The 14,486-nt window shown below is 39.2% G+C and overlaps 1 protein-coding gene across 3 annotated transcripts in view; it reads left to right on the plus strand.

Moving 5' to 3' along the window:
• The window catches only part of pard3bb (par-3 family cell polarity regulator beta b), a 441,444-nt gene that overhangs the window by 130,123 nt on the left and 296,835 nt on the right, over window positions 1-14,486 (plus strand). For all 3 annotated transcript variants that reach the window (XM_055215428.2, XM_055215427.2, XM_055215429.2), the window contains exon 5: window positions 10,391-10,470. In XM_055215428.2, the coding sequence (XP_055071403.2) occupies window positions 10,391-10,470 (80 nt within the window). The remainder of the gene's footprint in view (window positions 1-10,390; window positions 10,471-14,486) is intronic.

Consider the following 14,486-nt stretch of genomic DNA (forward strand, 5'->3'; position numbering starts at 1 on the left):
GCGCGACCTAACGTAAATGCGTAGTGACGTTGTTATGGTTTGCTGAAGGATGAACCCAAAAGCAGACAGAAGGTACTAACTAAAGACTTTTATTATACAAAACAGAAAACAAAACCCACGAGGGGGCAAAACAACATAAACAGGATAACTTAAACAGAAGAGTGAACACTCAACAGGACAGGATACAAATCTACACTACAACACTAAACTGGATGACACTTAACAATAACTTGATAAAACACTACACACACAATAAACTTGACTTTAGATAACTAGACTTGACAGTACTCACAGGTATGGATACACAATGCACAAGCACAGGACAACAAACACAAGGATCTTAAATAGAGGAGAACTAATGAGGGCAACAGGTGACAGGAATCAAACAATAATGGGATAATTAATGAGGAAACAAGGGGGCGGGATCAAGAGACGAGACTGAGAGCACATGGCTAGGAATAAACAAAGCCAGTGCTCTCACACAAAACATGGGTCTGTCATGGTTCTGCCACAAGACTAGATTAAACAAAGGACAAAATGGCAGAACCATGACAGAATCCCCCCCTTAAGGAGCGGCTTCCAGACGCTCCCCAGGGGAACACTAAACACGAGACATGACAGACTGACAGATAGACAGACACCAAGAAAACATGATAAATATACACAGGGTCAGACAATATAAAATTACAAGAGGGTTGGGGTGAAATAATAAAAAAAAAAAACTATGGAGGGGGGTAGGAGGCAAAACAGTTTTCAGGTGAGGAAGTCCTGGTAGGGTGGAGCTGGGTGTGAAAGTGGTCTTTGTTTCAGGGGTGGTGGAGGGCTTAGGACGAGGAGTCCGGGCAGACTTGGTAGGGCTCTTGGAGGGTACAGGCTTGCTTGGGGATGCAGACTGGGTAAGGGGAACAAAAGGAGGCAAGGTAGGGTTCCAGGGCGTGGTAGGGGAAGACAAGGGAGCAGATGAGGGCGAGCCAGGACTCACAGGGTAGGGGAGAGAGTCAAGGGAGGACATGGAAACAGTGGCAGGGGACCAGGCAGACGAACAGGATGACAGTGCTGGGGAGGAAGCAACAGAAGGAGCTGGAGAGACAGGGGGCGCTGCGTCCGGCAGCGGAGACGAGACAGGAACAGAGACAGGGGGCCCTGCGTCCGGCAGCGGAGACGAGACAGTGACAGGGGGCGCTGCGTCCGGCAGCGGAGACGAGACAGGGTCCGTGACAGGGGGCGCTGCGTACGGCAGCGGAGTCGAGACAGAGACCGAGACAGGGGGCGCTGCGTCCGGCAGCGCAGACGAGACAGTTACAGGGGGCGCTGCGTCCGGCAGCGCAGACGAGACAGGGACAGAGTCAGTGACAGGGGGCGCTGCGTCCGGCAGCGCAGACGAGACAGGGACAGAGTCAGTGACAGGGGGCGCTGCGTCCGGCAGCGCAGACGAGACAGGGACAGAGGCAGTGACAGGGGGCGCTGCGTCCGGCAGCGCAGACAAGACAGGGACAGAGGCAGTGACATGGAGCGCTGCGTCCGGCTGCGCAGACGGCAGGGGCTGCAGCGGTGGCTGCGCAGACGGCAGGGGCTGCAGCGGTGGCTGCGCAGACGGCAGGGGCTGCAGCGGTGGCTGCGCAGACGGCAGGGGCTGCAGCGGTGGCTGCGCAGACGGCAGGGGCTGCAGCGGTGGCTGCGCAGACGGCAGGGGCTGCAGCGGGGGCTGCGCAGACGGCAGGGGCTGCAGCGGTGGCTGCGCAGACGGCAGGGGCTGCAGCGGTGGCTGCGCAGACGGCAGGGGCTGAGGGTCAACAACCCCTCTCCTCCTCCTCTTCCTGCGCGGGCGTGGTGCAGTGAACGGGGCAGGAGGGATGAGCGCGGTGGTGGGAGTGGCAAGATCTGTGGAGGACCCCTCGGACGCCGACTCCCACGAGATCCTCCTCTCGCGCTTACCTCGAAGGTCGGCAGGCTGAACAGAGCTTACGGGGACCGGAGTGGTGAGCGCTGGGTCCTCCCGTGTCACCACTCCGATGACGAGACCCTCTGGGATAGGGGACAAAGGAGGTGGGGGAACGGCCTTGACTGAGGACCTGGGCTCCGGCCGGTTACTAATAAACCGCACCATGTCCTCGAAGCCCAGGTACCTCACCATCCTCATCTCGCCGGGGTTGAGAGGCTCATTGAGGCAGCGACTAAAGATGACCTTTAACTCATCCTCCGTAAAATTAGAGTCTCTAGCTGCTCGCACGAAGTCCACCGCAAAGGGAAAGACCTCTGCTTCCTTCTGGCGGAGGCCAAAAAGACGATGGGCTTGGCGAGCTCGCTCCGCCGGGTCCACTCTGTCTGCTGGGTTCATTTCTGGCTTGTGCATTCTGTTATGGTTTGGTGAAGGATGAACCCAAAAGCAGACAGAAGGTACTAACTAAAGACTTTTATTATACAAAACAGAAAACAAAACCCACGAGGGGGCAAAACAACATAAACAGGATAACTTAAACAGAAGAGTGAACACTCAACAGGACAGGATACAAATCTACACTACAACACTAAACTGGATGACACTTAACAATAACTTGATAAAACACTACACACACAATAAACTTGACTTTAGATAACTAGACTTGACAGTACTCACAGGTATGGATACACAATGCACAAGCACAGGACAACAAACACAAGGATCTTAAATAGAGGAGAACTAATGAGGGCAACAGGTGACAGGAATCAAACAATAATGGGATAATTAATGAGGAAACAAGGAGGCGGGATCAAGAGACGAGACTGAGAGCACATGGCTAGGAATAAACAAAGCCAGTGCTCTCACACAAAACATGGGTCTGTCATGGTTCTGCCACAAGACTAGATTAAACAAAGGACAAAATGGCAGAACCATGACAGACGTAGGGAGGTCACGTGTTACATATATAAAACGCACATTTGCGGACCATTTTAAACAATAAACTGACACAAAGACATTAATTAGTATCATTCCACATACTACAACGTAGGAACGGTCCTCTTTCAAGACACTTGTAAACACTGGGGCGGAGTTTCACGTTCATCCTCTGTGACTTCTTGACGTCATGACGCATTGCGTGAGGTCACGCTGACGCTTTCAGGGCCGGATCTAGACGAGAAATTGTGGTTTAAAAGTGTATATTTGTTATTTTTATTGTCAAAAATGACAATCGTTTCGCTAGATAAGACCCTTTTAAGAAAATTGACTATTCCTTTAAAGAAATGTAATGGTCTGCAATGAGTAATGATTTATTTACAGTTTTTCAAAAATAAAAATTCTATAAAATTATTTCATTATTTTGTTTTTTTGTTCCTGCCGCAGCATGCGTTTTTGAAGGAGCGCTGAGAGCAGAAAAACGCCCTACGTTATTCGCATCTTTCCATGCAATGAGTATTATTTTTTTTTTTCAAAAATAAAAATTCTATAAAATTATTTCATTTTTAACACCATCATTAGCTGCGTTTCAATTTTCAATCAAATTGCGCAAATTTTAAATCTGCAATTTCGCATAGACTCATATATCACCAAAAAGTTTTTTACAGGCATTTTGAACAAGGAATATACCGCAAAACTGCAATCGAATAGTTTTTTGTCGACATTTGGAAAATAACGCTTAGGTGCAAATCTTTAATGAAAACACAGCTATTAAACTTAGTTCCCCCCTCTTGTACACACAAACCGTAAGAGAGAAGGCAAGCCATACCTCATCATAAAGAGACAGATAGATTGAAAGATACAATGATGAGTAGAGACCCGCAGGTCTGCAGTTTTAGACCACCGAGCAGAACGTCCCCCTTGTCCCTCGTCTCCATCTGCCTTGATCCCCTGTGCAAATCTACACTCATCTTCTGACCGACACACCATCCGTTACACTCTCATTTAATGGCCGCCGGCTCTCATCCAACCAGTAGAAACCGGAACACAGTGACTAAAGCGAAGTAAGACTGAGGAAGAAGCTGGAGCCACAGAATCAGTCAAAACTAGAGTCTAACGCACATCCATTGAAGCCATCATCCAAGGCTAATCGCTCGTGACTGTGAGTGATGGATGCTAAGGGATTATGGGAAGGAAGGCCAGTCTTTCTAATTGTGTTTAAGGTGTTCACTCTTGTTCCTTGTCATTGTGCGACATAGCTGCTTAATTCCGATGGTTAATGGAGGTGTGCGCCATTTAGATTCCACTGGTTAATATGATTTATGGAACGCTGCTTAACTCTTACTTCTTTAGATTTGGGCACTTTTGAGTTTGCCGGGTGGCTTACAGAGGGCTGTAAAAAAGTTATTTTTAAAGGAATTTTGAAAAATTAATCAAGTTAGATATAGCATGCAGATATCCTTCGATGCATGTTAATATGAATCTAAAATATGTTTTTGGTGCAATATGAATGAATTTGCCAATATGAACATTTTTAAGTCATTTATCAGTTCTTGATTTGAAAATTCTGCATTTTAAAATGCAGTACAGTATAATGAGTACAATCCTTTTAATATTAATCTTTGCATTTATTATAAACTATAACAAATGAATGATGTACTGATATTGGCCATTATTTCTGTAATGCATGCAAGCATTATATACATTAAATTATGTTCTGGAACACTCCAGTGCTCCTTTCTTTCACATTTAACTTGTTTATCTGTATGCATGCCCATGAGCTGTTATATTAGGATCGTTTTGCTGCATTATAAAGCCCTGGTCCACTGTTGGGCTGTTTGTTAGGTGTAATTGATCGAATGGAGAGGAGCTTCATACTGCGGTCTCTGAACAGCTGGGGGCTTGGAGGGGCTGGAGAGAGGACTGTATCTCCTTAATGTCCCTCATGGGGAAAGCAAGGAACTGTGGAGGGACTGTGCTTTAGTACGCAGTAGAAAGTGAGGGAACAGCTGGGGGCGATGGGTTCAGAAGGGTGGGATATTCAGGTTTAAAAGACCCATAGATGAGTTAGACGGGAAAATTACTTACGATAAAAAGTCATTTTCTTATGTCTGATTCTTCTTAAGGAAAGCATCTTCATTACTTATGATTTGAACAGACCCTATTCTTAAGGATTAATGTTTAGAGACATAAATGTCACCCTGGACCACAAAATCAGCAATAAGTCGCACATGTATATTTGTAGAAAAAGCCAAAAATGGATTGCATGAGTCAAAATGATTGATTTTTTATGCCAAAAAATCATTAGTATATTATGTAAAGATATAAATTGAAATGTACATTTCCTACCATATATATCTCAAAACTTTATTTTTGTGAGTGGATAATTTAAGATGCATTACACTTTCAACATATGTTGAATTGGTGTGTTCAGAGTAAAAACTGAAGCTCAACTTTTAGAAGAATTTAAGGAGGCTTGGCAAAAAATTACACACAACACATGCAAAGTCTTTAACTCTTTCCCCGCAATGACGAGATATCTCGTCAATCTGCAATACCGCTACTATTCCGCAACTTATAAAAAACGGAAGTATTGCCTTAGGGCCAACAGCTGTATGTCTCTGTATGTTTTAAAGATCACTCTGCATCTGATCTCTATCAAAAGTCCTTCACAAAAATGGAATTATCTCAGCTTTTTGCTCAAAATTTGGTGTTTTTGATGAAACCTACACATATTTGAGAGGTGATAAAAACAGAACACATGAAGGTAGGATAAAACGGATTTTTTTGTTAGAAAGCAGAGGGTCTGTTCTTTTATTTCATATATTGTATGTTTATATATTTAAAAAGGAGCATTTTCTGGAAGGCATTAAATTTTTTGTGAAAATCATAAAAAATGCTGGCGGGGAAAGAGTTAAAGACATAGGCCATGACAATGGGTCTCATTCACTAATAATTGTGTACGTTTTTCGTATTTATACGCACACTTAAACTTCTCACGAAAACGTTCCGCCTAATTCACAGAATGTGCATACACACATGAATTAGTTATCATATTAGTTCTTATATTTGTTCTCACCTGAGTGAATTTGGAGTGTTTTACATGAGCGGCCGCGTGCACAAGGTTGGCAATTTGCATAAAGCACCCCCAATCTAGCTCCATATAAGGGCTTTCCGCAGCGCTGGTCCACAGAATTTTTTGAGCAATTTATCACCAAACCAAAAGAGCTTATAAAAAAAATCCATGATGATATCTATTACCAGCAATATTCTGTTTTGCTTTGCATTTTTGATTCGGGAGGTTTTGCTGTCGCTGGAGAAAGCCAGTGCTTTGTGTCCACTGGAGTAATAAGAAGTATTGGATGCGATAACCAAGACATTTATTACTTTGGCATTTAATTAACATGACAAAGACGTGCATCTGTATCTTAAATAAAACCCACAGGAGATTAAGTGATTGACGTTTGGGCTTCTTATTACATTTACATAACGTTTACATTAGGCATTAAGCAGACGCTTTCATATAGAGATTTAAAAAGTGAGGAAGCATGAAGATTTGTCATTATGTGCATCTTCTTTATATGTGTATAAAAATTAACTCTAGGCTATAATAATTTATAATATACTGTATATATAATAATAGTATAGATAAAGAAAATATTATAATATAAAATATGTACATTTTATATATCAACATTATTATATACATTATTATTATAGCCTAGTATTTTATTATAGCGCACGTGATTATTGCGTATGTGTGCTATTTGGTGTTCTTGATTTTTTTTTGTACATTTAGAAGAAATTTTGATACAAAAGTTTTTGTTGAATTGTTCTTGAAAACGTGTGCGTACGCATGCTTAGTAATTGAGACTCAATGACTACAAAAATATATAAGAGGATCAACATATTAATAACATAAAACTGTAGTCAATGTATGCTTTATCTGTGAGCATGTTCTTGTTCTTTGCTTTGTTTTGTATATTCCATTAAAAACCAAATTCCCTAATGTGCTGTAGTTTGCCTTTTTGTCAAGTTTTTTTATTACCTTACTTAAAAGTGTAGTGTTTTTTTCCATTTTGTGTTATACCAGGGATCTCAAACTGCCAGACCATGGGCCATTTGCGGCCCGCACTCCCCCTCTATGCCTCTCGCATTCAGTGTCAAAAATGAAACATAATCTGGCCTGCATAAAGACTTTTGTTTTATTAGCTTCATGTTTGAGTGATAATTAATTTAAACTTTTAAGGGTCCGTTCACATGCCCTTTTTAAAAATGCATGTTAAACGGGGGAAAAGAAATTAAATATTAACAAGATGCTTCACTGATTTAAATGGGGGAGATATGGCCACTCTAGCCCCACCTTCCAGTAAAAAGAGCCAATCGTCTTTTTGATTAATTTATTTATTTTACTAATCATTATTATAATTTTTTTCTCTCCCTCAGTTGTGTGTGTGTGTGTGTGGGGGGGGGGGGGGGGGAGGGTTAATGTGTTCATGGCAAGGACATTGCTGTTGATCTTCAGTCTATGTAACATTTAAAGGAACATTATGTAGGATTGTGGTCAAAATTGGTACTGCAACCACAAAACTTGTGGCTAAAACTGGTACTGCAATCTCACAACTGGTGGCCAATACACAACATGACAACATAAACATCAGTTGAGGGCTGCAACTCCACTTTTTAAATGACAATATCCTGGCCGGAGAACTGTTGTCAGTGATAAAAGTATTTGAAATGAAAATTATTTCTTAATGTCTAGTGACATATCAGGGCCATTTTATGATTAATTGATATACATTTCTTACATACTGTTCCTTTAATTGGTTCTGACAAAATGGCAATAAAAAGATTGGAAAAAAGAGCCAATCGTTAACCGTTAAAGAATGACATTCTCTGGGGGAGGGACTTTGCACAGTATATAACAGCTCTTGCAAACATGGTGGCGCAGTGACGTGACTTCCTTATGGGCGGTTCACATTTTAGTTCTAAATCAACACGGAAAATGCGACTGCGCTGCTTTCCTCCAACGTGCTTTTTAAAACAGCATTTTGAAAAGTTTAATTATTTATTTTAAACTGGGTATGTCACCAACACACCTGGATAAAAAATTAATCGTGCACTGTTTGCCTCTTAAAGTGCGTCGCTCTTGATTTCAGTGTTTTTGTCGCGCGCCTAATGTATTTGCATGCACAAAAAACACAAAATGTGAACCGCCCCTTAAAAAGACTTTGACGCAGGTCAAGCTGCTTCTTCCTTCTTTCCAAAGCTCTTGGAAGGTGGCTCTCCTGTTGCATCTTTCGTTGCTAAGCAACCATGAGCCAAGCTATATAGAACACACAAAAGTTTATTATTATATTTGTGAACATGCATATGTATATATGTATTTTTATCTCAAGTTCACTTCCTGCCAGTCAGCTGTGTTCTTAAGCATTAAAAGCTAAGGCCCACATGCGCGGTTAAAGGGGTTTTAAACTATTGATGGAAGGCAGCAGATCTAAAAAAAAATACTGAATTCAGTGTGCTTGAGGGAAGCAGTCGACTGGAATGTACAAAGCGTTGTGTCAAAGCCTCTGACACGGAGACAGCCGCTGTTTGCTTGCAGGAAAAGAACAAAATATTCCCTTAAACCCTCTTAAAACGCTGTCAGTTTTTTGCCGTCCTCTCTCACACAGGGTGCTTGACGGGCCTCCGCTCTGTTGAAGTGTGAATAAGTGAGATGTAAACTGTGTTTAACTCTGGGTTCAGACTCTCAGCTTACTGCTGAGATGGAGAAACGAATCTCATAACAATACAACATACTCTGCTCGGGTTAGGAGTGGTCATGTATTTAAAATGACTCGAAACAATATTCATAGCACAGTTGACCTTCGTAATATGATGGATTATTGGGATATAAAAAATAAATAAAACCAGTAAAGGAAACAAAACCATGGTGAGTTTTTTGTGGTCAGGTTGATTGTACTGTAAGTCGCTTTGGATAAAAGCCATGTCAAATGCGTAAGCGTAAAATGCAATGTATGTAAATCAAATCAACATTTGTCAAGTGTCTTTACCCAAGACCTTTGCATTGCTAACCCAATGCTCTAAAACATTAAGTGTGTTTACATGCACAGAATAAGTGGATAACTTGCAAAAATCTACTTATTAAAGAAAACCGTTTTCATGCGTTTACATGCAAATAAAAAAAACAGCTATACAGACAACTGCATTTAGATGGGACTTGGAGATTTGTCAGGTTTCTCACAGGTAGTGACGCCACCGCCCATAGTATATAATAGTCATTCAAAATGCAGACGACATATCTGTCTTAAGCTATACTCTTGTACCTCTTCTCATGTCTGCAGAACCTTTAAATATTACATCAGCTTTTATTTTCGCAGTTTCTCTGCCAACTGCTTTTCGAGTGGAGACTTTTATGCGTTATGTTGCGCTTACTTCCGCGTGTTGCGTTTATCTTTTACACGCGGAGACATGCTCACATGAAGAAAACCGCAAGAAAGCCGGTTAAGGTGTTTACATGCCACACGAAATCAGGGTAATGAGCAAAAAGCTACCTGTGACGACCGTTTTATGTGTTTACATGATCCCACATGTTATCAGTTTATTAAAGGATTAGTCAACTTTCTTAAAAAAAATCCAGATAATTTACTCACCACCATGTCATCCAAAATGTTGATGTCTTTCTTTGTTCAGTCCAGAAGAAATTATGTTTTTTGAGGAAAACATTCCATGATTTTTCTAATTTTAATGGACCCCAACACTTAACAGTTTTAATGCAGTTTAAAATAGCACTTTCAAAGGACTCTAAATGATCCCAAACGAGGCATAAGGGTCTTATCTAGCGAAAAAAAAGCACTTTTAAACCACAACATCTCGTCTATCTCCGGTCATGTGCAATATGTCATCACGTCAAGAGGTCACAGATGACATAGGCGAAACTACGCCCCAGTGTTCCGACGTTGTTGTATGTGGAATGATACTAATAAATATCTTTGTGTCAGTTTATTGTTTAAAATGGTCCGCAAATGTGAATTTCATATATGTAACACGTGACCTTTCCACGGCATTACACAATTATGTGAGGTCGCGCTGGCGCATCACATGACCGGAGATAGATCAGAAGTTGTGGTTTAAAAGTGCATATTTCCAAAATGACAATCGTTTCGCTAGATAAGACCCTTATACCTTGTTTGAGATTGTTTAGAGTCCTTTGAAACTGCAATATTAAACTGAATTAAAATTGTTAAGTGTTGGGGTCCATTAAAGTCCATTAAAATGAGAAAAATCCTGGAATGTTTTCCTTAAAAAACATAATTTCTTCTCGACTGAACAAAGAAAGACATCAACATTTTGGATGACGTGGTGGTGAGTAAATTGTCTGGATTATTTTTGAGAAAATGGACTAATCGTTTAAGCATAATCAATGTATGACTGTGCTCTCATTGAGCAACTGGGCCACATTTAAGATGATGTTGTTGTCCATTCTGATCACTGTGTGTGTTTGTTTTTCAGGTACTCCTTTGTTGGTACGGAGCAGCAGTGATTCAGCCCTTGCAGCCTCTCAGATGGAGGATCTGAATGACAGAGCCACGGTAAAAGCACACTGACATTGGTTCTCAAAGCTCTTTTGTATTTTAAATCAGCTTTCTACTATTCATATCATAGCATGATGATACAACACCAGAGCATGGTGGATTCTTCATTAAATCATCATTAGGTCAATGTGTACCATTACATGTAAATGTACATATACATTCAATGAAAAGTTTCTGCTTCATTAGAGGCATCAAATGGAAGTGCAAAAATTTACATTTTAGATGGGTTCCCCTAAACCCCACCATCCACTTGTCTGACAAACAGATCCTGTCTAAACTCATATCAGTAGTTGTGCCTGTGTTGCTCTTTTGGACAGCTTGGGATGCTCATGCAAACAGTGTATTAGAGTTTAGTGCATTGTTTTCTCTCTTTAGAGAATCAATACCAAACTGTCTTGTAGTTACACATTTAACTGGAATAGATGCAAGTATTTTAACAGAAATGTCACAGCAGAAAATGATGTTCAGGAGAAAACACACGTACACAAAAGAGTTCTTATTTCATTAAAGCGTTCTTTACCAGGAAAGTTTTTGTGCAACTGGTTATTTTACTGAAGGTTTTCATCTCAAGGTTTCCATTAAGCTCTCCAGAGTGTAACCACACGGAGACATTGATCCAGTATTTTGTGTTCTTTCATAACCGGCCTTGCTCTTTTGTTGCAATTTTGTTCATTTGCTCATTTTTCCTTCTCTCTCAATAAAATGCTCATCTAGAAGTAGTCACAGCGTTGAGATGAAATGGAAAATGAACAGAGCTGTATCTCTACAGTGTGTTGAATGCATTTATAGAGCTTTGTCGAGTTAGTGAAGTATAGCCATTTGTTTCTCTCTTACGGGCTCTCTCCCCCCTCGGTCTGTTTAATGGACTGTCTCGCTCTCCCCCCGCCTTGCTTAATGGACTGGCTCAGAATAGATGGAGTTTTTTATGATTACCACTCTGCTCATTCAGAGCCTTTTATTGGAGCAGCGTGGACAGCTTTAATGCACTTCACCTCTTTCTTTCTCTTCTCTCTGCGCTCTCTCTCGCTCTGAATTTTATTTTTTGTGTCTTTCTATTTTATTTCTTGTTGCTGAGCTCCCTGCTTTTGTTCCCTGTTTTGTATCTCTGTATCTGACCAAAGGTTTACTTAAAGGTACACCCAACCCTCTTGTTCTTAATAAACCCTAAAAATAATATGAAATAATCTTTTCCTAGTGGAAATTAATAGTAATTAATACAGTACAAAGTGTATGTAAATTCAGTTACATTTTTTGTGCATTTTTTTCTGTTCCTCGTTATTGTCCTCTTTCTACTGTCTACAAAAAGACTAATGCAATAAAATATCTAAAAGCAAAAAATGTCTAAAAGCATGAAATAAAATACAATAAATTAAAATACAAAAAATACAATAAAAAAATACAAAAACAAACAATTAAAAATAAAATACAAAACTGGTCCAAAAGCACTTCTTGTTTCAGTTATTTAACACAGAACAAAATATTAATATTAATTAATATCAGAACAATATACATCCAACAGAAGGCTAATGTCCTTAAATATCTAAAAGCAAATAATGTCTACAAGAATAAAATAAAATATTTTAAAATACAAAAAATATTTTAAAATATTTTAAAATACAAAAAATATTTTAAAATATTTTAAAATACAAAAAATATTTTAAAATTTTTTAAAATGCAAAAATAACAGTTAAAAACAAAATACAAACAATTAAAAATAAAATACAAACAATTAAAAATAAAATACAAACAATTAAAAATAAAATACAAAAAATAAAGAAGAAAATACAAAAAAATAAATAAAAAGCATATAGACCATTTTGCAAGATCTAAACAACACTGGTCCAAAAGCACTTCATGTTTCATTTTTTTTAACACAGAACAAAATATTAATATTAATTAATATCGGAACAAAATACAACCAACAGAAAGCTAATGTACTAAAATATCTAAAAGCAAAAAATGTCTAAAATAAAATATTTTAAAATATTTTAAAATACAAACAATTAAAAATAAAATACAATCAATTAAAAATAAAAGACAAACAATGTAAAATAAAATAAAAACAATTAAAAATAAAATACAAAAAAGCATATAGGCCATTTTGCAAGATGTAAACAACACTTATTCAAAAGCACTTCCTGTTACATTTTTTAACACGGAACAAAATATTAATATTAATTAATATCAGAACAAAATACAACCAACAGAAAGCTAATGTACTAAAATATCTTAAAGCAAAAAATGTCTAAAATAAAATATTTTAAAATACAAACAATAAAAAATAAAATAAAAAAATAAAAATACAAAAAAGCATGTAGGCCATTTTGCAAGATGTAAACAACACTGATCCAAAAGCACTTCCTGTTTCAGCTTTTTAACACTGAACAAAATATTAATATTATAACAAAATACAACCAACAGAAAATTTAGAACTGAATCAAAATGTAAAATAAATGTAAGCTAAAAAACTGAAAAACAACAGGAAGTGCTTCTGGACCAGTGTTGTTTACATCTTGCAAAATGGTCTATAGTAAAAATATGAGTAATGTAAAAAAACTTTTGCTTTATAATAAAAATTCATTAGTTGGTTAAAAATTGCTAAATAAAATAAAGTGCAATGAAGTGCAAAAATAAAAAAAGTAATTCAACATCCATATTCATCAGTTAGTTAAAAAAGAAATATGAAAAAACATTTGAAAACTCATGCTGGGCTTCAAATAAGATTTAACTTGCAGTAGTAGGTGAGTGATTGAAGTGTCAGACAGCACGCTGGTAATTAATTAGTGTTTTCCCTCTGTTCCACTTGTCTGAGTGATTTCAGGTCATACATGTGATTTATAAGTTCTGTTCTCCATGGCTGTTATAAGAGAAGATCAGAGCGAAGGCATTCCTGCAGTATCAGGTGGCATGGAGTGGGTCTGAGATAATTTATGTGCCTGATGAAGGAGAGAAATGTACCTTTTGTCTGCACACCCTCATATGTGCCGGAAACCCTCGTGTCACGGGCCTTTGTAGCACGACACCTGCCTTCAGCCGAAGACGTCCTGTCGAAAACAGCTTTACTACCAAGATGGATGAGGTTATTCTTTTTCTCCAGGGTCAGAAGACCCTGAACGTCTTGCACACCCCCTGTTACCGGCCCTCCCCGAGGGGTTAAGGAAACTCCCTCTCTTCCACATGACAGGAATGTGAGAGTATAATGTGTTCTCACTCGCACGACTCCGTCAGTGTTCCGGAACGCTCCACAAACATTCCCAAATGGAGACTCTTCCTTGCCATGCAACCTGACTCCTGCTCTTTGGCCCCGGTCTCAGTCCTCGAGACCTTTGTCATCTTTCCTTTGTTGTTTTGTCGATTCTTCCTCAGATGTTCATTCCACATTAGGACATTTTTTCACAGGTTTCCCATTTTTCTTGGACACCCTGACACCTGCGGCCTCCCCCGTTTCCCTTTCCTCTTCCATCTTGCTTCCTTCATCTCTTCAGTCATCTCTTGTGTGTCATTTAGCAGCTGGCTGGTGACTCCTGTGTTTTCATTGTAGTTAAGAAGCTTTATTTTCTTTCAGGGCTTACAGCACCTGTGGCACATCAGAGATGGAGGTTTTTTCTTCTGTCTCTCTTCAGCACACACAAACACACATATAATAGGATGTGCGGTGGAATAAGTATTTAGACCAGATAGCGGGCTGCTGCATTTACAGTTTTCTCTGTTTTCACTAGTTTTGATGTGGAGAAAAGGATAGACCACACTTTTTTGACTCGCGGCATTAAGTCATGCACACTACAGCTTATTATGGCTAAGACACATATTTAGACAGGAAGAGACTGTCTAAATGAAATATATTGCTATCTGTTTGGTTTTATTAGTGTTCGACTGGTATGGGTCATTGAGGGACATACAGAAAATTTTAACTTAAAGAAAAACTAAATGGATATTTGAGGAGTTCGGTTACAAAATCCTAAGTTTATGTTTAGGTTCAGTAATTTCACTTTAATGGCAATGAAAAAGTTATT

The sequence above is a fragment of the Misgurnus anguillicaudatus genome, chromosome 17 (assembly GCF_027580225.2).
Source record: "Misgurnus anguillicaudatus chromosome 17, ASM2758022v2, whole genome shotgun sequence".
Classification (NCBI taxonomy): Eukaryota; Metazoa; Chordata; class Actinopteri; order Cypriniformes; family Cobitidae; genus Misgurnus; species Misgurnus anguillicaudatus.